The 24872-nt window shown below is 42.7% G+C and overlaps 2 protein-coding genes across 4 annotated transcripts in view; both read right to left on the bottom strand.

The window, feature by feature from the left end:
• LOC102791580 (secretagogin-like) lies at positions 1–5320 on the bottom strand. Its single transcript, XM_006808384.3, has 11 exons — positions 5115–5320; positions 4337–4407; positions 3969–4064; positions 3763–3852; positions 2061–2117; positions 1778–1855; positions 1647–1702; positions 1135–1180; positions 946–1005; positions 674–742; positions 1–518 (listed from the first exon to the last, which is right to left on the bottom strand). Exons 1-11 carry the CDS (start codon positions 5182–5184, stop codon positions 393–395), a joined length of 819 nt encoding a protein of 272 aa, XP_006808447.2. The 5' UTR covers positions 5185–5320; the 3' UTR covers positions 1–392.
• Positions 5321–5427: 107 nt separating this feature from the next.
• Positions 5428–24872, bottom strand: part of carmil1 (capping protein regulator and myosin 1 linker 1) — a 39881-nt gene continuing 20436 nt past the window's right edge. For 2 of the 3 annotated variants that reach the window (XM_087834505.1, XM_087834507.1), the window contains 30 exons: positions 23862–23937; positions 23608–23696; positions 23340–23434; positions 22737–22823; positions 22545–22648; positions 22371–22448; positions 22206–22282; positions 21974–22078; positions 20555–20624; positions 20352–20433; positions 20166–20265; positions 20026–20080; positions 19731–19903; positions 19477–19545; positions 19290–19383; positions 19118–19216; positions 16906–17034; positions 16684–16806; positions 16419–16594; positions 16207–16294; positions 15956–16108; positions 15387–15453; positions 14671–14915; positions 14446–14561; positions 12468–12987; positions 12197–12239; positions 11652–11837; positions 11378–11515; positions 8911–9069; positions 5428–8536 (listed from right to left, as the gene is read on the bottom strand). In XM_087834505.1, coding sequence (XP_087690631.1) covers positions 8436–8536; positions 8911–9069; positions 11378–11515; positions 11652–11837; positions 12197–12239; positions 12468–12987; positions 14446–14561; positions 14671–14915; positions 15387–15453; positions 15956–16108; positions 16207–16294; positions 16419–16594; positions 16684–16806; positions 16906–17034; positions 19118–19216; positions 19290–19383; positions 19477–19545; positions 19731–19903; positions 20026–20080; positions 20166–20265; positions 20352–20433; positions 20555–20624; positions 21974–22078; positions 22206–22282; positions 22371–22448; positions 22545–22648; positions 22737–22823; positions 23340–23434; positions 23608–23696; positions 23862–23937 — 3697 coding nt within the window. In that variant the 3' untranslated portion in view covers positions 5428–8435. The remainder of the gene's footprint in view (positions 8537–8910; positions 9070–11377; positions 11516–11651; positions 11838–12196; positions 12240–12467; positions 12988–14445; positions 14562–14670; positions 14916–15386; positions 15454–15955; positions 16109–16206; positions 16295–16418; positions 16595–16683; positions 16807–16905; positions 17035–19117; positions 19217–19289; positions 19384–19476; positions 19546–19730; positions 19904–20025; positions 20081–20165; positions 20266–20351; positions 20434–20554; positions 20625–21973; positions 22079–22205; positions 22283–22370; positions 22449–22544; positions 22649–22736; positions 22824–23339; positions 23435–23607; positions 23697–23861; positions 23938–24872) is intronic. The other variant, XM_087834506.1, reaches the window with a different exon arrangement.

The following is a 24872-nucleotide window of genomic DNA, read 5'->3' as shown; positions in this document are numbered from 1 at the left end:
ATCGTTGCTACTTTCACAGTAATGTCATGCAAACAGTGATTTAGTCACATTACGCAGAATCAGCATGCGTTGGAAAAAGCAACATTATAACAATTCAAAGCAGATAGAGATGTTTTACTATCTACAGAGTAATGTCATTATGGCACGATCCACATTTAATGCAAAATATTTTCAAATAAAGATATTTACAGTTATGGAAACATGACCCAGTTAATAGGAACACAACACCGTTTATCAACATGCCTGCAAAACTGGGATAAGACGAGAAACCACAGGTGAAGAAAGAAAAGGGACGAGTTAAGACAATCAGCAGGATACAAAGAAGACGGCAAGTAACAGAGATCAGCAGAGGAAGGAAGAATATACACGTCTTTGAATGTTTCCAGGGTCGGTTAGCTGAGCTTAAGGCCGAGGCAGAGAGCCAGCTCGTTCTTTTGGATCTTTCCGTCTCCGTTGATGTCGCAGTGACCCATCAGGGCTTTCCTGAACTTATCCAGGTCTGTCCCACTGATGCTGGGCTGCAGAGAGAATTAATAGCTGTGAAAGTCTTAGTGGATTTAAATGCTTCAAATAAAAGTCTCTACAGGTTATTAAAACAAAGAACCAACCCTTCTCTGTAAGGTTTGTTTTTGTTACAGAATAACTGCATTTTTGTGAGTTGTAAGAGTTATACCTTCACCAGCTCCATCATATCTTTGACAAATCCATCCACCTCAGGGCCCTCCAGTGCACCCGTCTTACTCTACACACATGTGGCATAATGTTATTTTATCATCAAGAATAACTGTGTGTCAGAACTTCAAAGGTTTTCTTTCTCTGTTCACATGAAAAATGTGCTTTGCGTGAACCAGTCCTGCTCTCTGGTTGCATTATTAACAAAACAACAAAAGAATTCAAGCCCAGTGAGAAAGAGATGATTATTAAAGTGGGTAAAATTCCACTTACAACGTCATAGTGAGCGAATATCTTCTCAAAGTCCCTCTTTCTGTCTTCCTGACTGCAAGCCTGAGAGCAGAATGAATATGAATAAATGAATATGCAAACTGAGCATGAAAGGATAAATATGATTCAGTCACAGTGGCTTTGTTGTTAGGTGCAGTTTATCCACTTTACACTACAAGTATTCACACTTACATCCATCTTAAACTTCAGCAGGAAATTTTCTTTTAAAGCCAAAATTCTGGAGAAAAAAAACAGATTTTTGTCAAATAGAAATATGATGGAATCCAATAAATATTTTCAGTCCTTCAAAGGGTTTTGTGAGTGATTCTATCAGGATGCAAGGACAAAAAAAGAAAATATTTTAAAGCAGAACAATAGAAAATAGAAAAACATCATAAAGAGACTCAAAACGGTGACAAGCAAGGTCACAAAAACAAAAGAACACAGAGAGGCTGATCGATCAAAGCAAAGAAAGTGACAGGGGTGCCACCAAGGGGGGCAGGGGCCATCCCCCCAAAATGTGCTGGCCCCCTCAGTGCTGCTTATACAATTTTTGTCATCTGTAGTGTGTCCCTCACGATTTCCCATCGTCACCCCCTCCCCTGTGTCACCCCCATGAACAATTACTGCAGGCGTTGCTGCAAAAAGGTGTAAAAACACTCGTAGGTGCCAGAAAGCGATCGATGAAACCATTCGAACAGTACCTGGCCAGGTCATTGAGATCCAGTCTGCCATCTTTGTTTTTGTCAAACATTTTCATCTAGAGGGAAAAAACACGTCAGAGTGAAGATGAGCCACACTTGTTGCCCCCCCCAAATCCCAACCTCACTGTTACCATGGTGTCAGTGTACTCCTCCAATTTTTTCGGGGTGATGGTCTTCCCATGTTGGAGGAACAAGTCTTGAAGAAACCCCTGAAGAAAGACACAAGGAAGATGCGTCTGTCACAGAGAAACTCAACAAATGTGCTTTTTCATTTTAATTAAGTAACAATCAATAACGATCTAATCTGGGTTGACACAATAAGCAAATCAATGATTTTTGGGGATCTGAAATCATTTCACCACCTCTGAAAGCTCTGTCTGTTTTTCAGATACTTTCTCAGATTTGAACAGTCACCTTGAGTTCAATAGCTGAGATGTAGCCACTGCTGTCTGTGTCATAGTTTCTCCAAATCTGCAAAAAGAAAGAAGATAAATCCTAAAAATAAACCATTAACATGAAATTACAGCTCGTCTTTGTGCTGAAGGTTGAGCCACACCAGCAACAGCCTAAAACCTACAGGTCTCCCCTTCAAGGTCCTTTCCTTGTTCACCTTTGGACCTCTTACAGCATGTTGCACTTTTTATTGTTTCAAATATCTTTTATTATTAGGAGCAAGTATCATGGTTGTTACAAATTGATAGATCTTATGCCCCTTTTTTTTCTCTAAGCTTACAAAACAGACAAATAAACAACATCAAAAGAAAGAAAGAAAGAAAGAAAAAAAAACACCCACTATGGGCCCCAGTCCCCCGACTGCCAGAAAAAAAGAAAGTTTATATTTTCCCAAGGTATGTAGGTAAAGGATGCCAGATTAATTCAAAGTCTTTTACATTATCATTCATGGTATTTTTTCAAGATGAAGAGTATTTGTAAGTTCTGTAAGCCACGTCTTTAATACAGGAGTCTCTTTGCCTTTCCAAAGCTGCAGGATCAGTTTCTTTGCAATAATCAATGCATATGACATAAACCTTTTTTGAGAGTGTTGTAAATTTTGTGTTTCTTTGGAGATCCCAAAGATAATTACTATCAGATTTGGCTCAATCTTACTCTTAAAAATATTAGACAAGTAGGTAAAAATGTCACACCAAAAACCCTGAAGCCTTGGACAAAGTGCAAAACAATGTAACAGATTTCCATAATGTATCATACATGTGCACTTTTTAGATCACTCAGTGGACGCACAGTGGATCTCTACTAGTGTGTGAAACTTCACGTAAATGTTGTGGAAGATTGCAAAGTCAAATGTGAACAGTAGGGCAGATGGTGAGCAAACATCATGCTGGTGTGCCCAGAACTTTCGCACGATGTGGTTCACGTGGTTTCCAACTCTCTTGGTGAGGAAGTTTCCTCATTTTCCTCTTTAAGGAAAGATGGTTAGCTGGAGGTGAAGCAGAGAACGGGGTGAGGATGGTGTCAGCGAGAAGCCTGCTGAAACTAAGTTTAAAGTAACTGAAGTGTCCAAGGAGGAAACCAGAGAAGGTGGAGCTTCCCGACGTGTTTTTACCAAAGTGACCATGGTTAAAAATAAATAAAGAAATTCAGGTTCTCCTCTGTTACGACTCAAAAGCTGCAACATAAATATGGAGACTAATACCAGAATTTCACAAAGAAGAGGTTTTAATTTAAATTACATAATAAGTTAGCTGAAAAAAAGCTGGGGCGCCTCCCCGAAAGCCTCCCTCAGGTGGTGTGGATAAAGGTGTGCCTTTAACACTCTTGCCCTGCAAAGAGATTAGGGTCTGCAGAGCGGTGTCATTCGTAATGATTGATAAGACAGGGAATATTGATTGTCTATTAAATTAAAAGGTTAACGCCTTTACAGTTTCATATATTTTGTTTTATTTGCATGCATTATTTATGTAATTATAATTCTGAGCATTTTGTGACTCGTGGTGTTTCAGAAATGTGCACATAAATACCAAAAGGAAACAAAACTGTTGATATTGATTAATCTCTGATTTGTGAAATGTTCTTCCACACTGTTACTCATTAAATATCCATCATCCTCCTCCTCCATTCCTCATCGCTCCATTATTTGTTGACCTTTGACCCTCACCCTCATAAACTCCACACTGTTGTCCAGCGGCGTCTCTCTGCGGAACAGAAGTAGGAAGTTCTCCTCCTCTGGCAGCATCAGTGTGGCCAGCTGAAAAGGTGAAGAATCTGTTGTTGAGTTTATTTCTTCTTCTTTTTTGTAATGTGTAATGTTTTTTTGTACAGGAGTTGGTTGCTGACAGAACGCATCTAAGGCTGACCTCGTACCTCTTGGATCTGCAGGCGTCCGTCAGCCCCGATGTCACACGCAGGCATGAACTTCTCTTTCAGCCTCCTGATTTTGTCCTCAGTTATCTCCTCCTTCTGAAAACAGCATGGACATCAGTCTGCAGCTAATGAGCTTTGGGCATTTCTGGGTCCTGTTTACTTATTATTTTTTAACCTCTGGGAGTTACAGTGAAGTTTTCCTTCAAATGTGAACCAGAAAAATCAAAATGCTACCAAAAAGTTACCATAGTTGTTTTAATCGTGTCTGACTTTTACAGTGGAAAAAAAATACAAACTGTAGTTCAGAACCTCGTTTGGCCAACAGCAAACGATTCACTCATGGTTAACCGTTCTCACACATCTCTTACCTTCATCCCGAGTTTGTGCAACGTGTGTTTAAAGAAGGCCTCCAGCTCACGGGCTTCGATGTAGCCGTCGTCTAAGACAGAAACAAAATGATGTTTTTTTCTGTCACTTACTCTCGAGTAGAACTGCTTATGTGACACTGATACAGTTTCACTTCTTTCTTCCAGCTAAATTGGTTCAGTTCTTCTGCACGAGCCGTTTCCAGAGAGCTGAATCATAACAGGATTTACTGCGACAGTTACAATCTTTCCAAACAATGTAGTTTGTTTAAAATTTATTGTTATAATTCAGATAAATACTGAGTTTCCTCTTAAAGTCACAAAGTTGAAGCTGGAACTGAAGAAACCCTGCACTGTTCACACGTATTATCATCATCTCACACATTCACTTCCATCAGCTACAAATCACAATCACAACAATTTATTAGTTTATTTTTGTATTTGATTGTAGTTTAGTTTTACTTTTATTTGAATTCGATCATTATTTTCTGCTTTGTGTCCTGTTCCATTTTATTGATTACTGTACATTATTAAGCTATTATTTTATTTAATTAGTGGTCTGTTTGTTAAGCTGCTGTAACATGATAGTCCCAAAAAAAATTATTTTTAAATCTCACTGGTTTCATATCACGTCAAGTTTTGCACTTTGTATTTAGAATCAGTAGCAAATTCAAATCAATTTATACAGTTTGTATGCCAGAAATCTTTTTAATACATTCATATCTCTATATATCTATATATATTAGTAATTTAAGGTCCATTAAAAAGCTCGCCTTCTTACCATTTATGTCAAAATGTTGCCAGATCTGTAAGAATCCTGCAGCGTCCAGTCTGTCCAGTGCGCTGTCCATGGTGCTTTAGACCAGTCTACAGGCAGAGACTGGGGCAAGAAAAGAAAAGGAAGGAAACAAACGTGCCTGACGTCCTCACAGAGAGACAAAGACGGTCTGTCCCCCTGAAATAAAATCTGCTCAGGCGTCCCTTGAAATCAGCCAAATGAGCATAAAGACTTGGTGGTCTGTATATATGAAGGGAGGGGTGAGCGAGAGTGCCCAACAGACATGCGTGTAAAGAGAGCGAGAGAGAGACACAAGTAAAATAATATTTATTGGTATAAACATTCAAATACAGAAATATCTGACCGTGCGCTGTCACATTTACAGCAAATCTATAAAAACAGATAAAAAAGAAAAGAAACCCATCACCAAGGATTTTAAATGAAAATCAAAAATCACGTTTCTGCTCAGAGTTAAATCACATGACGCAAACCCCTCTTAGTCTGTAATCAGTGTCGGCTCATATTTACAGGATACGTCGGCGAGGGCAGCAGGACATGATGAACAGAAATCACTTTGTTTGTTTAAACACTGAACTTTATGGACTCGTGATAGCAGAAGAGTAACAGATGGTGACATTTACCAAAGGCAGTTTGATGTTTCGGATACACGCGCTGCTTATTTTCATTTAGATATAACCAATTAAATATTACAGGACAGTTCACCTCCAAATCAAATGTACTATTTTTTCCTCTGACCTGTGGTTCTGCTTTTTTTCCCACTTGACTCCCTACTGTTTCCTGTGGTGGTAGCTTAGCATTGGGCTAGCTTAGCATTAGCATTTTTGCTAACTTTTCTGACATGTTTTGTGAAGTCAAAGGAAGTGACTTCCACTTGTTTTCCCTAGTGTTTCCCACTTGTTTTCCCTTGTGTTTGGTGATGTTTTCTTAGGTTTTCCCACTCGTTTCCCCTAGTGTTATGGTTAGGGCTTGCCACTTGTTTCCCCTAGTGTTAGGGTCAGGATTTGCCACTTGTTTCCCCTAGTGTTTCCCACTTGACTCCCTACTGTTTCCTGTGGTGGTAGCTTAGCATTGGGCTAGCTTAGCATTAGCATTTTTGCTAACTTTTCTGACATGTTTTGTGAAGTCAAAGGAAGTGACTTCCACTTGTTTTCCCTAGTGTTTCGTGATGTTTTCTTAGGTTTTCCCACTCGTTTTCCCTAGTGTTTGGTGATGTTTTCTTAGGTTTTCCCACTCGTTTCCCCTATTTTTATGGTTAGGGCTTGCCACTTGTTTCCCCTAGTGTTAGGGTCAGGGTTTGCCACTTGTTTCCCTACTGTTTCCTGTGGTGGTAGCTTAGCATTGGGCTAGCTTAGCATTAGCAGGGTTAGGGTTAGGGGTTAGGGGTGTTAGGGAGTGCTTTTACAACTATATTATTTCTTTTTAGAGAGATCAGCTGCAGAGATGTGAACTCACCTCGGGGTGCTCTAAGAGCCAAACAGTACATTTGAATAGAGCAGCAGTGATGCGTCTTTCCAGACATCATGACCGGCTCGTTATAAAAAACCCTCCACGAGCCGTGGAAAGAGCAGCTTCACATGGGAACGGTTATTCCTACCATAGCTCTACCAGCCCAGAGAAGCATGCAGACAGGCAACATTACAGCTCTGCTCAAGAGGACTCGTCAGTGTTTACATCCTGTAACAGGAATCAGGTCCCACCATGGGTACGTGCTCGTTTGCCCGAGCAGACGGTTGGATGGTTGTAGTTTGGAAGAAAGAAAATAGTTCCCACATGAAACTGCTCACAGCAAAGTTTGTGGACTTCATGAGAAACAGGGGCGTGACTTCAGCAAAGAGGTTTTCAGGTGTATTTTCAGGTGCTTCAAGAACTACTGTGCACTTCATGATCAACAAAAACAAAATAACTAAAAGCGGGGAACCCACGCCAACACAATCCAGAAATACAGGGTGGGGGAAAACATGCAAACGTGAGTTTGGGGTGAACTGTTCCTTTAAATTTTGGATCTCAAATCTTAATATTACCATCCTCCTTGTTAGCTTACTTTTGCCTGACTTTGAGCAAATAAATAAAAGGAGCATGAGCTGCTCTCTGTCTCCACCTGCTGAGGTTCTTTTTGCTGTGTTCACATCACGTAAAACGAGCGTAGCAGCTGTTTTTTCTGGGTTCAAACCCACTGTTCAACTGGGCTGAAGGCCAAGCTGTGGATGAAATGAGGCGTCTGTATCATTTCCCGCGGTGACTGGAAGGCTCTAATTGGAGGTTTGCAGTCGGAAGTGAACGTGGATGAAAGCAGCATTTAAAGTCCACTCGACATAAACGCAGCATCGTCTCACTGTTCCTCTGACGCTCTGTTTATGTCGCTAAAATCTCGATCTTGATTAAAAAATAAAAATAAATAATAATAATGATAATCTGATGGTGCTCTAATTAAATACACCGCATCGTTTCTGGTTTAACAATCGTTCCCTACTCTGTGTTTTATCCTGGGAACACCCGGAATCATCTCGTGGACATTAACCCTTATATTTAATTCTGTTTTACGACATTAGAGCTGGAGTCTAGGACTTTACACATAAATCAACATCTGTTACATTTGGCACAAGCTAATACGTTGCTTGTATAAAGCATCCCAACCTCCAGTCACTGCTTTTAATGTTCCCGGCCGGAGTTCAGTTTGTTCCTGCTGCCTGTCTTACTCCAACATCCCAAAGTCCATGGAGTGGACTCGCTCTCAAACACGCGTGTCTTTGAGGAAACATCACTGTCACAATGTGCAGATTGATTTATGATTCATCTCGCTGTCAGAACGACAGAGCGACAGAAAATTCAGAACAGAATTTTTTGACTAGTTTGTTGCTCTTCTAATGAGTTTGAGAATTTTCCAGCTGCTTTGAATTTGCTGATTTAAAGATAATAAAGAAAGATTTGGAGGGAATTTTTTTTTTTTTTTTGTCTTTTTAGACTTTGACCTTCTTACAATCGCACAAAAACAAGTCAGACTCATTTTCCTCAGTGCTTTGGACTAAGTGAGCTTTTTATTGCTGAGTACGTTTATCTAAGCAGCCACAGATAAAACCCATCCTCCTGCTCTTTATGGTCCTATTAGAGCTTCGGACAGAAACAGTGGTGGGGTTGTTTTGATGTGCACGTTGTTTTGATACTGATAACAGCATGACAAAGTGCAGCATCCACTGCATGCACAAGGAAAGATATTTACATGTGTGTCTTTGTCCGTATGAACGAGATCGGCCTCCTTAAAGGTGGCCGAGCAGGATTTAGGTGACTGCAAACACCTTACAGGTGTCAGACTGATGTGTCATCACTGGACTCGTCCTCTGATTTGCTGTTGGACTTGAGATCGGCCTCTTCATCAGCTGGTGCGTCAGACAGAGATGGAGGCCTCACTGCAGAGAGTGATAAAGATAATGATACTGATGTACTCAAGCCTGTGGAATACAGTCTGTATACTTTACTATGAGGTTTGTTTGTTTTTCTACAAAGAGGATGTGATTATTATTCATACAGTACTAGACCCAATCAGCAGGGAGGACGCTGCGAGCTGCTGTGACCTGAGGTTTTGCAGATTACTCGTGCTCTGGGCATTCAAAACATCTTTGCACTCTGAACTAAAAGCATAAATGTTTCAGCTCATCTCTGATTGGTAATCTCTGTTTTAAGGCTCCTCTGTCTGATGGGAGAGACAGAACACAGCAGATCATCCTCCCGACTGATCCATCGAGCACCAACATACAGCGATTGTAAGCGTGACTGGTTGTACCGTAGGCAGGGAGGGATTTGGTGCGCTCTCGGTTGTCCTCGCTTGCAGCTGAAAGGTTGACCGTCCTCTTCAGAGATGACGACCGCTGGCTGCCCGCGCCAGACGCCGCGCCTACGACGGATCCATCAAACACATCGCCGTCTGTGGGACTCTCACCTGCTGGAAGAGAAGGACGCACTGTCTGTAAAGACCGACACTGAAGCTGAAAACTCTCAGCGGCTTCATTTAATTTCCCAGCATGGACTTGGACAGCAGATGTGAACTACCGATGACTGATTAGGAACCGGTTTGAATGCAAAGGTAAGTGTTGGAAGTCAGAAAGGTACTATCCTACAGGATGAAGACAGAATCAAAGAAAGGAAATAAATAAACTGCAGTTCCTCTAATGGCCACTTGAAGGTGCCCACTAAAGCCTCTTATGTTAAAATGCAAAGTTTGTTTACAGCTTGATGCAAAAAGTGTCTCAATAATCTTTCCAATATAACTTCATTTTTAAAAAAACAAAGCTTTTTTATTATAAATAAATAAATTTTTATTTATACAGCACCTTTCAAGACAGAATCACAAAGTGCTGCATATAAGATTACAAGTCATAAAAAGATTTAAAAAGAGAAAATAAAACAGGCAAAAAATGAACCAAAAGCAGTTTTAAAAAGGTTTTGAGTTGTTTTTTAAAAACAGCTGCTGAGTCCACAGTTCTTAATGTTTGGGGGAGAGAGTCCACAGTCTCGGGGCCACAGTGGCAAAAGCTCTGTCACCCTCAGTCCTCCTCTTAGTATTTTTAATAGCAAGTAAGCCCTCAGATGACCTCAAAGACCTGCTGGGGACATCGGGCTGTAGCAGATCAAAGATGTAGGCTGGTGCCAGTCCGTGCACAGCTCTGTAGGTCAAGACCAGGATCTTAAAATCAACTCTAAATTTAACAGGAAGCCAGTGTAACTGAGATAACAACGGTGTCACATGTGAGTACTTGGAGGATTTTGTCAAAAGCCTCGCTGCAGCGTTTTGCACACATTTATTGAGTAAATTTTAAAGCAGTTTAGCATAACTGACGCGGCCGTTTGATTGACAGGTGTCACGACCTCCACTGGACCTCTGCTGTGTGTTTGCTGGTGTCGGTGCCTTTTAAGACATCTTGTGAGAATAATATTGGACAAATTACACGTCTTATTGTACGAACAGATTAGTCTTTCCTTAAGTTTTGGTGAATATATAATTGGTATAATATTTGTGTGGTAATGTGCAGGGTTGCATGCATCTACACCCATTAAACATGTGGACGCAAACTGATGATCAAACTTTTTAGCATTAGCTCTGATAGTTTAGCTTCCATAAAGAGGATGGTGGTGATCCTAAAGCTAGTGGGTGTAAGTTTGCTTTAAAAATAAAATATTGAACGAGGTTAAAACAACAACTCTGCGGTTCACACTGAGATATTCTGAAACACACTCACTCTGAAGAGTGCAATAAACTGTCCTCGAAACGTACAAATTAGCTTCTCTTCTCGTCTCTTTGACTTTAAAATCACATCTTTTTACACAACAATTAAAAAAAGAAAAGAGAAGTCGTCTTTTTTTCTTATCGCGCAGCTGAGTCGCTGTTTTAAGGAAAAACACCGAGTCCCTGTGAGCGTTAATTACACAACCAAAGCATTAAACTACCAAATCCCCCGCACAGTGACATTTGGACGTATCAAGTACAGGCTGGGATTGAACGCATCTGCTTTAAGTGTGACAGACCATCGCTTCAGACGTAACGTGTGTGTGGCGTGTGGAGGCGTCAAATACGGCCCTGGAAGCCTCCATTAAATTAAATGTTGTGCGTTTAGCTTTGCCAGAGCGGCGAGTCGTGCAGCCTTCATCGCATCTCAGCAGCCGTGGCTGTCTGACATCGTCTGAGTGACCATCTGTGCCGAATTTAAACCACCTTATCAATAAAAAACAAGTAATAAATAAATAAATAATACCTGAACTGTAATGTTTATAGACTGAGATTGATGCCTTTTAATAAAGAATTAGATGATCTTAAATTGTTTATTGAAAGTTTTTACATGAGTCTTGTGTCACGCCTCATTTCTTTACATTTTACCAGGATAATGAAAAATAAGTGCTGCGATTTATTGAAACATCTGAAAACATGCAAAGGAAACCAAGATCATGCTCTGGGGGGGCCGATCCATGACCCATAGTGTTTTTACTGCACTGGTATCGTATGTGGGATCATTGTTCTGCTGAAAAATGTGCAGACGGTACTGCACGGTGGACCAAAGTATGACTGCACTCTTCTGTCCATCGGTCTCATCAGCTGTGACAAGATCATCCAGGACTGGACCGAAAATGAGTGAAAAAGCAGACGGTGTCCAATGACAAACAATGAAAACAAGAATAAGGAGGTCCGGTCGCTTGAAAGCAAAATATAAAGAAATCAGAGTGACTCAAGACTTTTGCACAGTGCTGTAGACACTAACCCTTCTGAGGAGAGAGAGCTTCTGCAGGGTTGCTACTGGTACTCGCTCGCTCCTGTTCTGATGGTGCCCTCTTCAGGCGAGGAGCAGGAAGTGGCGCTTTGGGAGACAAGCTGCCCGTTGGAGCACTGCCACTTTCATCTGACACACAGAGAAATCAACCAGTCAGACTCTTGGTTTGGTTTTAAATGGGAACTGCATATATTTACATCTTTGATGCCCAACAGAGAGAGAGAGCTTCAAAGTGGTGGCCTTGCTTCGCCCTCTCCCTGCTTACCAGAGACGTAGGTGCTGCTTGGTCGGCGGCTAGTTGGGCTGAGGGGCCCAGAGGTGCAGGCTACCAGGGGTGCTTTGGTAGCCTGGGGTGTTTTTGGGGTGACACCAGATGGCTTAGCCCTGGGTGATGGCTCTGGTTTAGATTCATCAGTGTCTGCTGGCACGGCGGGATGGACTTCTGACTTGGCTGCAGGAAGACGATTCAATTCAATTTCATTTATATAGCGCCAAATCACAACAAAAGTCGCCTCAAGGCGCTTCATAGATACAGAGAAAAACCCAACAATCATATGACCCCCTATGAGCAGCACTTTGGCGACAGTGGGAAGGAAAAACTCCCTTTTAACAGGAAGAAACCTCCAGCAGAACCAGGCTCAGGGAGGGGCGGAGCCATCTGCTGTGATTGGTTGGGGTGAGAGAAGGAAGACAGGATAAAAGACATGGTTGACAGCGCCGTCAGCACAGAGCGAGCACGCTTGAAACATCACAGCCCCGCCTTTGATATTCAGCCTCATCTGAAGGTAAGATGATGGTAAAGACACAAACCTTTGTCACCGTCCACCTTGTCCTGTGCGTGAGCCGACTCCGTCTGAAACCAGAGAAAGACATCTTTATATTCAGCCACTGAGTGCGCTCCTACTGGCCTCTTCATTAGGAACACCTTACGTCACTGCATCGTTCTGACGATAAATCTACTTCACTCCTGTAGCTGCACTCTGCAGTAATGTGGTACTGGTCTGTTCCTATTATTTTGTCCACCCCATGAACATTCATGTCTTATATTTTGGCTAATGATGCATCTAAACTTTAAACCTACTTTCTTCCCAGCCCTTCTCTCCTGCCTGGCCTTCATCTCAGCCATCAGGTCCATTCCCATCATGGGAACTCCGATGTGACGGGGTTTATGGGGGTTTCCCTTCTTCTCCACTTTCTCCACATGCTCCGTCTTCTCCAGGTTCTCCTTACTCTCCACGTTCTTCTTTTCTTTCTCCTCCTCTGCAGGTTCGGTGGCAGCTGGAGACGCCTCAATCTCAGAATCTGTGTGGTTCGAAGAGTGAGACCTGTGGGGTTCCTGCTCGGGCTCCGGCACAACGGGACAGATTTTCACAGGTGATGTGGGAGATGCCGGTGTCGTCTCCCAAGTCACCGGACACGGGGAAAGGGGCGCAGCTGTGGCAGAAGAGGCAGGTTGAGGTGGGGTGATGGCGGCAGATCCATGGCTCTTCTCTGAACGGGACGTTCGTTTGATGAGATTAAAGAAACCACTCTTCCTGGATTCACGTTTTTTATCTGCTCCTTCCTGAGTGCTGGTGGACGAACCTTTCCCAGGGGGAATTCTGGAGATGATCAAAATGAGAAAAGTGAATTTGATGCCAAACATGTTCAAATTATAGGAAAACTTTAACCAACATGACCAACTGAATTTGGGAAATGATCACTTTAATGTCACTAAAAAAAGGGAAAACAATGTTTACGTCTCTTTGACTTCTCGGCACGGAGCTGAAAAGCTGTAGGACTGGAAAATATCCAATCCTACAGCTGTTTAGCACCAGATAAGGACGAGGTGGAGGAAATCCAACCAATACATGCATCTGCCACTATCCAAAACTCAAGAGGACAAATCCCAGCTGGTCACATGCAGGTCTCTAACATCCCCAAATTGTCCTCCAGCATGTATTTAGCCTACAGTCAAAGGTAAATGCACGGTAGGCTGTACACCATCTCGCTAATAATAATAATAATAATAATAATAATTAGGGATGCACCGATACCGATACTGGTATCGGGGCCGATACTGTAAAATGTATGTGTACTCATACTCGTAAAAGTTAACCGATACCAACTTATTTCATTAATCAGAGGGTGGCTTTTCATTTCTGTTGTAGTTTTTTAGATTGGCCACTAGGGGGGCAATTATTATTTATTATTTATTATTATTATTTATTTTATAATTTTTTATATTATTTATTTAATAATAATTATTTTGTTTGTTTGTTTACAATATGGACACTCTGCAATAATTTAAACGTTTATTTTATTCCAAACAGAAGTGTTTATTTATTATTCTGAAAGCTCGAGACAGTGCCAATAGTTCAGTGATATTTTGTTAAATTACAATGTGGAGACTCTACAATAATTTAACAGAAGTGCTTATTTTTCACATTTTTTTGTGGTCATTTTTATTAAGATTTTATTTTTTATCGGCAGAGAATAAAATAAAACCTGTCTTCCAATTAATTGTGTGTGTGGTAGAAGTATCGTTTTTTGTACTCTGTATCGGCAAGTACTCAGATCCAAGTATCGGTATCGTATCGGTTTGAAAAAATTGGTATCGTTGCATCCCTAATAATAATAATAATAATAATAATGGATTGCATTTATATAGCGCTTTTTGAGGCCCTCAAAACGCTTTACAATTCCACTATTCATTCACTCTCACATTCACACACTGGTGGAGGCAGCTGCAGTTGTAGCCACAGCTGTCCTGGAGCAGACTGACAGAAGCGAGGCTGCTAAATCGCGCCATCAACCAATGAAGTGTCTTGCTCAAGGACACAACAACCAGGACAGACAGAGCTGGAGATCGAACCGGCGACCTTCCGGTTACAAGACGAGCTTCCCAACCCCCTGAACCACGGTCGCCAAGCTAAATACAAAGATGCGCATATTTGTACTTTAGCAAACTGCTGTTTTCAGGTAACGTAATGAACTGTTACTATTGTAATAAGTTACTTTTAAAAGTAAGATTACTTAAAGACTGAAAATATGTAAAACAGTTTTGGCACGATGCTCACTTGAAGCCGAGTTTAATGACTTTCTTGGAGAAGAAGTCATCCAAGCCCTCGTCCAGCTTTCCCATGATGCTGTTCGGCTCTGCTTCCTGTGGCGCCGAGCCGCCCGTGGCCTCCCGCTGAAAGAGACGAACAGATCAATTATTTGATGAGGAGTTTACACTAAAAGCACAAAACGAATCCCAAACATCCATCCCGGCGGTCGATTTGGGGATGTTAGAGACCTACGTGTGGCCGAGCGGGTTTCGTCCTCTTGGGTTTTGGCCGGGATTTGGTGTGATGTTCCAGAGTTTTGTGCTCCATGGGCGGCAGCTCGGCCAGCGGGGCGGATTTTACGTCCTGTGGAGTCGGGGGAGGGGGGAGGTCTTCATAGTACGCTGACGTTCTGTCCAGCTGTGAAGGAGAAGGAAGAGGAGGGTCCTCGACGTGGATCGGTACCTCTTCCAGAGCTTTGTCGAGGTCAAACTCCAACTCTGACAGGCAAAGACAGAAGGAAGCAAAGCCTCATGGGAATTTCAAAAAGACAAGTCAAGATCGAACAAGTCAAATACCACGGCAGCAGGTCCTCACGCTAAGATGTTGTGTTATATTTTATGATAATGGAAACACAAGGAAACAACTAGAAAACAGATTGTAAACTTATGAAAATACAGTTAAAATCTGTGTCCTTCTTCTCTTCTGCCAGGCTGATTCTGGTCCCCGAGCCTGATGTTTGACACCCCTGGCCTAAAGCCTTATAAGGAGCTGTATTATATTTTATTTTGAAGAGTTTCTACATGCTTAGATGTCAGTGTCATCAGTGACTAATAGTAACGAGTAGATTTGTTTATCTAGTTCACTTTTCCCCGTCTGGATGAAATGCTTCCAACTGTCTCCATACTGTTTATTTTCCACCTCCTCCAGGGTCAAAGGGTCACCGGCGCCTGACTCAACATGTTACTTACCAAACGCCACAGACACGGGCCTCAGCATCCTGACCAGAATGCTCTTCCTCTTGGACTTGGGTATCATCTAAACAGCAAAGCATTTTTGTTAATCATTATTTGTTTTATTGTCACACAAATACGTGAAACTCTCATGAGTACAGCTATAAAAACAAACACAGCAGATTTGGGCTGTTAACCCATCAAGGTGACCTCCTAGCGCAGCGCTAACACCGCTCCCAGGACTCACACAGATCTGTGGAAGTCTCACTCTTCGAGGTGAATTCTCCTCCTCCATGTTGTTTGTATGTTTGAAATTCAATTCAGTTTTATTTATAAAGCTCCAAATCACAACAACAGTCGCTTCAAGGTGCTTTATATTGTAAGGTAGACCCTAAAATAATGGATACAGAGAAAAGACCCCCTATGAGCAAGCACTTTGGCGACAGTGGGAAGGAAAAACTCCCTTTTAACAGGAAGAAGCCCAAGGAGATCACTTTGAACGTCCTGCTTCATGTGGCAAGCTTGTGCTCTGTTACTGATGACTTTGAAACATTCGTAGCACATCATTCATTCTAGTATTTTCCTACCATGGAGTCCATATCGTCCAGGTCATTTCCCCGATCTTGGTTCTGATCCTGGTCGTAGCTCTCCGGCTGCAGAACTGTCTCATCTAAGACTTCCATCTCCAAATGGGGCTTGTGATGCACCAGAGGTTGGTTCTTTCTGATCAGATGGTCGGCCTGAAAACAGCCAGAGAAAGATAACGAGGGATAACCAGGAAGACCTCGACGAGGAGAAAAGGAAAGGCGGTGGAGGTGAAGGTGGAGAGGACACCAACCAGAGTGTGCTGTGATCTGGACAGAGACTCCAGGATCTCATCCACGATGCGATCAGAGAGAAACGAGGCAACGGCGAGTTTCACTTCACTGTCACACACGGGCGACATAAGACACGTGTCACACATGTGCCCAGGATATTAAGATCAAGTGTGTGTGCTGAGGATCAGAAGCTCTTCAAGTATTTTTAAGGAGCTTCGTTTGCATTTCAGACCTGATCTTATTGATGATGTCGACCCCGGACTGCTCCAGCAGCGTGGTGGTGACGAAGCTGCGAGGAATGGTCATCCTCCCCGCGCTGGCCTTCAGCAGCTCCTGGCGAAGGCTGCTCTTCTTCATCACATTAGGACACAGGGCCTCTGCAGCATCCACCATGGACCTCAGCATCGTCTGAGGCGAGTTAGAGTTTAAGGCTCGAATTGCTTTCCCCTCAGCCGAGATCAGAGCCACGTTTCAGGGGTAAAAATGGCCGTTCTTACCTGCAGCTGGTCGTCCATCACTGCAGCGATCTCTCCAGCCATCGACTGCAGTTTATCCTGAATAGCTCCGACACACGTACCCGTGGAGCCTGCGCTCTTCAGGTGGTACAGGTTGGGAAGCAGCTGCGATAAAAAGTAAAGGATATGAGTTTATCTGTGTTGGTCTCCACGCCGCACACAGGCTGTGTGTTCGTGTTGGTGGGTTTGAGGCGAGCTTCTTACGGTTTTGGAGTTTCTGGCATCCCTCATCAGGTTCTCGGCCACCTTCATGTCCTCCTGAACGGCGCTGGTCTCTGTGAACCTCAGCGAGTTCAGATGATCCTGCACCCTCACACACATCATGTCCATCATCTGCATCACAGAGGTCAAAGGTCAGACGATATTTTGATACTTTGATTAATTATATAAAGTCCCTTTGATCTGTAACCTACAATTAAATAAAAGTCAGTACAGAGCAGAGATGGCACGATACACATAGTGCTTTCTCTTAGAGCCATTGGGGGGTTTACGGTGGGAGGTGCTTGTGTTGTGTATTGTAACTATCATGGGAATAAACAGCTGCGAGGACGATTACTCTTTGAAGGATTTGGTCTAGAGACAGGTGATGAGCATTATGCCCCACCCCCTGGTTCTGACCAAAGCTTCCCTCGTTGGCGAGTTAAAGACCGGTTGAAGATGTTCTGTTATGTCTCGTGTTCTTCATGAGGAATAAGTCTCTAAACTAGCGGGGCCTGTGGGAACACAGAGTCAACAAAAACTGTTTTTATAAATATCTTGCTGCATTTTGTATAAGTTCATACTCAAGTTTTAAAAAGCAAGAGACTGAAGCTGTTCTGTTAAACCTGTATGCAAAAAATACACCCAAAACATTTCACAGTTCAGCAACACTGATCAATCTAATAAACTTAAACCTGCTCCATCCTCCCTATTCTGTATTTTAAGGAGTACTTACCTACCTCACTAATAGTGTTGCAAACTCCCAGCAAAAATATTAGGGAACCCCCCCCACCTTAATCTATGTAATCAACTTTAATTTAATAAAGTGTAAAACAAATGCACAGAATTTTTCTACAATAATTAAATAGATTCAACATCTTTCTTCAACAGAACTGCAGACTGCACAGATAGAAGTACTGTAGCTTACTAGGGTGTATTAGACTTATTAGTTACTATATAACTAATAAGGCCATTTATATGGATACACTGTAATAACATGGGAATGGTTGGTGATATTAAAGTCCTGTTTGTGGCACATTAGTATATGTGAGGGGGCAAACTCCTCAAGATGGGCGGTGACCATGGTGGCCATTTAGAAGTCGGCCATCTTGGATACAACTTTTGTTTTTCCAATAGGAAGAGGGTCATGTGACACATCAAACTTATTGGTAATGTCACAAGAAAAACAATGGTGTGCTTGGTTTCAACGTAACTTTATTCTTTCATGAGGTATTTACTGGTGTGATCCTGGTGTTTTTTGTCTCTCAGAAACAGTTCATAACTTCAACTCATCCATGTCACCTAAAAGGTAAACCTGTTTCTCCATCAGCTGTTCAGCTCTGATGATTCAGTAAGGACATCTCCTGGTTTCATCTTCATGTTTCCCTCTCACCACATATCCAAACCATCATGACCAGCAGCTTTACAGCTGTGGCTCCAGCAAACATCAGCTGATACTAGAAATTAATATTAAATAAATTCTAACAACAGCTGATCAAGTTTAAACGTGCTGCTGTTGTTTATCGGCTGGTTTCCTCTTTCTAGCGCAAAGTGGGCGATAAACAAACAAGAAAGACGGGACTTGTGGCAGAAAAGCCGATCAGCTGATCATCGATCAGTTTCATGTTTGAAGTACTAACAGGAGAGGGAGAGAATGAGAGAAGTAGATGCAACTATGCAGCAAAGACAGACTAACTCCAGCTTTGTGTCTATTTTTTAATTCTAGCTGAAGTCCGGGACAAATCGCTTCCTTTTCACCTCAACATGGAGCTCCAATGGCCAGTCCAGCTGTGGCTCCATATATCGGTTGTTAAGCTTAACGTGGAAATACTCTACAAACATTCAGGGATGAACTTACACACTTGCTTTACTTCTCTGGGATAGTTTTCCCTGAGATGAAATGTCGCGGTTAGGAAGCATGTAGCGAGGCTCCAAACGCTCCAACAGACGCCGACAGGTCTCGCAGACAACAGCCGCTCTGTCACGTGACACATACTGCTCCGATGCGCCGAGCTGGGTTACGCCAAGTAGCGCGTTTTGTGATACTTTTAATCGGATTACATTTTTTATTTCTCTCCGATATCCGATCCAGTAATTTAGGTCAGTATGGGACCGATACCGATACGTAATATCAGATCGGTCCATCTCTAGCACAGATCTCAATAAACACACAACAGTTGTTGCAAAAGACCAAGAGAGAAATCTCTGCTGCGCCTGCCTGCTGTGTGGTGGTGGTGACGATTCCCTGCTGCAGCCTGTACGCCTGCTCCTGCAGGTATTTACGCGTCTCGTGGTTCCTCAGCAGGTACTGCTCCATCTGCACGAGAAAACGCACTGTGAGATCACACAGAAATGATCTTTACAAGACCAAAAAAAGAGGAAAACAAAACCTTGAGCAAGGCGTCCTCCGTCTTCTCTGGATTCGCCTTCAGCGCCTGAGCAGCATCCATGATGGGAACAGGCATGAAACGGATGGTGTAGTTCCTGATGGGGAAAAACCACATTTGATTCACTCACACAACACCAAAGCCGGGGCTGGGCTTTAAAGCTGGCAGCTGCGCCTTCCTGGAAACTCACTTCTCCAAAGCGGCAGCGACATCCTGCAGCCCCTGTGGGCTCAGGTTGTTCCTGTCCCACACCAACGTCCTGCAGATACAAAACAAATATGAAAACTAATCAGGAAAATAACTCTGCTTCCTTTTTGTATGAAATGAAAAGATTTCCAGGATGTTTTTGAGATTCCCACGCTCATCGCTGTAGGACATTAAAATCCTCTCCAGCTTCTTGATTTTCACCACAGCACGAGTTAAAGAGGAAACACCTGAGCTCACCTGAGCTTAGTGTTGATCTGCAGGGCTTTAGCCAGAATCTTAGCCCCCATGTCTCCCATGGAGTTTCCGCTGATGTCCAGTTTGGTCAGCGAGGTGTTGCTGCCCAGAGCGTTGAGGACGATGGAGAGGTCGGCCTTGAGTTTGGAATCAGCCAGGGACAGCGAGGTCAGCGGCTGCAAACGGGGACGTAACGGACACATTTGGAGTGTTTAAAATCAAAACAGGATGAATTTAAAGGCTTAAACACAAATTTAGTGGAAATATGATGTTTCATGAATCCTGAAAACGTTCTTACGGATTCCTCTTCTTGAATCATATGAACCAGATTGTCCAGGACCTGAGCCACATTCCTGTGGGAAACGTTACCAGGTGAGTAATTGTGCCACAGTGAAACAAAGAGTGCAAACCCATGCTTGTGGCTCGTCTGTCACCCACTTGGACTTGATGTTGTTAAAGTTTTTGCCCAGTGAAAGATGTCTGATGGAGCGGTTCTTGGCCAGCCACACGAGCAGGGTGGTCAGATCCGTATCCAGGCCTGCGTGACGGAAACACGAATGAACCAAGATCGCACTCAAAGCAAGCACAGGAGCAGCTTTAATACTAAAAGTAAAATTTCCACACCATTGTCAGAAATATCCAGACTGGTAATGTTGGGAATCTCAGCAATACAACCCTCCAGGATCTGGGAGCCTCCAGAACGCAGCTGGAGCAGAAGACAGTCGCTGGTGAACACTTTTCCAAAACTTCCAGTTTACTTTTATCTGTGTGGAACAAATCACAACAACATATAGTCTCCACACTCACACAGCGCGCTGCAGCCTTACCTCACAGCAGCTGAGGTCCAGAGACACGTCGCTGAGGTTCGGGTTGCAGCCGAGTCCCAACAGCAAAGATCTGCAGAGACACAAACGAGTGTGACTTACAGACATCAGCGTCACTTTTTCCAGGTTATCCTTCCTTTTATTAACATCCGTCTCTGTGTGAACCAGGGTTTTAATAGTTTTGCAATTTTCATTAGGTTTTTATTTTTATTTAGTTTTGACTTCAGATGTTCAATTTTATATCAGTTTTAATTAGTTTTTACCAATTGTTTGCTAGTTTAGTTTAGTTTTTATTTTTTTTGAAAATCCTTAGTTTCAGTTTAGTTTTGATTAGTTTCAGTTATAGTTTTAGTTGTGTTTGCAATAATTAAGTGTAACAAAATCCCAGTTTCATCATATCAGTCATTCTGCTCATCCTTGGGTATGTTGCTATTCCAGCTACCATACTGCACCCTGGACAGGTCGCCTGTCTGTCGCAGGGCTAACACGCAGAGACAGACAACTCACATTCCCACCTATGGGTTCTTTAAATAAATAAATAAAGGCAGATGAACAACCATTGATACCAGGCAACTATAAAATGTATATCTTGGCCCCAATGAGACTATTAACTCTCGCAGCACCGGGTGTTCATTTTGGTTCAAGTGAATTGATAAACTTTTTGAAGGTAATTGACTCACACAGTTGTGTAGATATCCCCGTCCTGTTGTCTCATCACGCTGCCTTGCCTGGGGTTAGCTTCTGTTTTAGGTAAGCTAGGTTAGCCTTCTTGTGTGAGCTTTTCAAGTGCACTTTAAGGTTTGTGGGATTTTTTTCCCTTTAGAAATGTCCCTCATAATTTGTCTGTTTCCACTACAAGACACTTGCTTTATCCAAAACACAGTCATATTCAAAGTAATCCCAAACTGGACTCTGGCTCCCGACTTTTCCTGACATGATTCTGCGCGTGGACGGAGCAGCAACACAGACGACTCGACTAACGTGCTGCCACCTGCTGGCATAATGAGACACAGCAAGAAAAAAATCTGGAAACTAAACTTCATTTTCACCCTTGACTCTTGTATGACACGCACACATCAATGAAAACTAAACACATTTTTGCTATAAATTCAGTTCATTTTAGTTAGTTTTGTGAACGCTCATTATAGTTTTAGTTAGTTTTCCTTTTTTTGTTTTTATTTTTATTTCCGTTAACGAAAATGTTTTTTCACTTCTAGTTTTCGTTATTTCGTTAACGATAATAACCTTGGTGTGAACAGCAACACATCTCTGAGGTTTCCAGAAATCAGCTAAACGTTATATTGAAAACAATATAACGACCAAAGCGACTGAAGCGCTTACTTCAGCGTCAAACCGCTTCAGAGACGAATTTCCTTTCATGTGAAACATGTACAGAATGTGTTGTTTAAATCACAGTCTTACTTCAGAGCCTCCAGAGGCAGCCTGGTTCCTGACAGACTGACGGACGTCAGAGCCTGAGCAGAGCTGAAGAACTGCTTAAAGGACGGAGGGATGTCTTTACACTTCCTGTGAGGACACGTGCATCAACACATCGATAAATGTCACGTGACAAAACAACTGTTGGATAAGATTTGCTGAAGAAGAAATCAAAAGAGAAACGAAGGCATCATTTGCATCATTATTAACCTCTGACCTGTGAGAAAAGACTGTTTTTGACATGTTGAGGACAGAAAGGTGCTTCACAGATCCTCTGAGCAGGGACGAACACACCTAAGCACAATAACAAACGATGAAGAAAGACAGAATAAACGCGATGGAACCACAGAGCTCGACTTTTTAGCTTTAAAGTTGTTCCGACCTGCTCCAGACAGCCGTCGCTATTGGACAGATCGAGGGTTTCCAGGACGTTCGAGTGACTCAGGAAGCTGTGAAGGTTCTGTGAAGAAAAAAGACACGCAAACCGTGACTGTAGCTCGAGTGTTGCCCAGGCTGGCGTTTGATACGAGATACGGTGGCGAGGGCGACTGCATACCGGGAGGTCGTCCCCTCGGAGGGAGTTTCCCGACAGATCGAGGTGTGTGAGGGTGGAGGCCACAATCGGGTTGGCGCAGAGAGCCTGACAGAGGCTGTTTACGCCTGAAAATGACGACAAAAACGCACACTTTTAAAAAAATGTAAGAATTCACAAAATAGACGTCTTCTCAGTGTCCCTGTGTTTGTTCACCTTTAGGAGACATTGAAGTCCTGGAGAGGTTCACGTGCTTCAGACCCATGGGCAGTTTGGCAAACTGAGCGCTCAGAGCTGCAACACCTGCAGGAAACAAACATCAATATTTGAAGTCGTTAGATCAGGGGTGTCCAACTCCAGGCCTCGAGGGCCGGTGTCCTGCAGGTTTTAGATCTCACCCTGGGTCAACACACCTGAATCAAATGATCAGTTCATTACCAGGCTTCTGGAGAACTTCAAGACATGTTGAAGAGGTAATTTAGCCATTTAAATCAGCTTTCTTGGATCAAGGACACATCTAAAACCTGCAGGACACCGGCCCTCGAGGCCTGGAGTTTGACACCTGTGCGTTAGACTTTAAAGAGCTAAAGAAATGGCCACCAGAGGGCGCCTGACTGCAGCTGGAAGCCTCGTAGGGAGACGGATAACAGAACAAATGATTAACAGATGAAAAAAAAATAAAGAAAAGTTCTCATCCGGGACAATAACAAATGAAGTAATGCTCTACGAGAACTTTCTTTTGTATTCCTGGGATGTTTAAGGCCGTGCTGATACGTCATGGCCTGTAGTGTGTGTGTCTGTGTGTGCACATTTTTTAACCTTTGTCCTCCAGCGAGTTGTTGCTCAGATTGAGTGTTTGAAGTGTGGAGGCGGGGTTATGTGCCAGAGCGCCGGCCAGTTTCTGAGCAAAATCACTGCAGGAGAAGAAGAGCGAGCAGGCTTAGCAAAGTCTCAACACGAGCAACAACAATGCAGATCGGTCAGTCGGCGTCTCCTTTTTACTCTTTACTGACAAATGTGGAGAATATGGAAGTACAGAAAACGAGCACAAATCACATGTGCCTGGCTTTCTTATTTGACCTCTGACCTTTTGAGCCCAGCATTGTCCAGCACCAGCTCCTCCAGCCGGCTCGATCGAGCCACCACTCTCAGAATCTGGTCGCACACGTCTGTGGGCTGAAACAGACAAAACAGACTCGGCTCTTAAACTGAATCCCAGTCACATAAAATAAATAAAGAATTTTTATTATATAGCGAATAATTTTTAACATTATGATAAAAACACAGGAGGTCATGTGTGGATGTTTTATGTCGCAGGTAAAGATTTGTGCAGGATGTTACCAGTTTGTAGTCTTTGGTGGAGAGCTTCGTGAACCACTGGTTGTACTCCAGAACTGTAATGATTGGAATCAAATCCCTGAAAGGACAAAATAAATGTGCCTTCATTACCTTCACTTATTCCACACAGTGACACAGAAAAAAGGACAAGAGGTCCTTTTGAAGCCTCAACAACAAAACAGCTGAATCTGTAATTAAATGCGTTGATGCTGCACATAAAAAATGAAGATAAAACTGGTCCCCCCACATTCAAAGTCACTCTCGATCAGAGATGGGCAGTAACGCGTTACTTGTAACGCGTTACTGTAATCCGATTACTTTCTTCAAGTAACGAGTAAAGTAAGGGATTACTATTGCAAAAACGGTAATTAGATTACTGTTACTTTCCCGTAGGAACGCTGCGTTACTGCGTTACTAAAACCGTGAGTTTTTTGCGAGAATGTCTCATGACAGTGACGTAAGCGAGTGCGACGTTCGTGACAACAGCTGTGTGCAGATCAACAATGGATCATATATCGAGTGCAGAGAGAGTATGAGTGTGCAGCGTTTAAAGCGTGGAAGTACTGACCTTACTTTGAGTTTGATTCCATAAAAAGTGACAAAAACATTAGTGTCCGTTGTGCGTGGGAAGAAAACTTCTTTTTACAGCAAAAAACCCCTAAACTTCCAAACAAGCACCGAGTAGCTACGACGTAATGGGAAACTCACAGAGAAACTCGCGGATTCTTCCACTGACCGCTGCACACCTGCACCAGGGTAACCCTCCGCCTACCCCACTCCTGCTTTACAGGTGAAAATAGAGCAACAGGACCGCTAGTCTTTGACTTTATTTATTTTCTGCTGTGTTTTACTTGCATCTATTTGAAAGACTGAGTGTAAACATAAAAAATATTTTATGTGCTGGAATGTGCAGAAAATAGGTTTAAATATTAAACTAATTTCTTCCAGTCAGAGAATGTTGCAGATAATTAAATTTTTGCTTGATGCATAAAGTTAAAAGATTAAAACTATTAA

The sequence above is a fragment of the Neolamprologus brichardi genome, chromosome 22 (genome assembly GCF_056152115.1).
Source record: "Neolamprologus brichardi isolate AB-2024 chromosome 22, ASM5615211v1, whole genome shotgun sequence".
NCBI lineage: Eukaryota > Metazoa > Chordata > Actinopteri > Cichliformes > Cichlidae > Neolamprologus > Neolamprologus brichardi.
The sequence above is the reverse complement of the archived record's forward strand: the minus strand, read 5'-3'. Positions and strand labels throughout refer to the sequence as shown.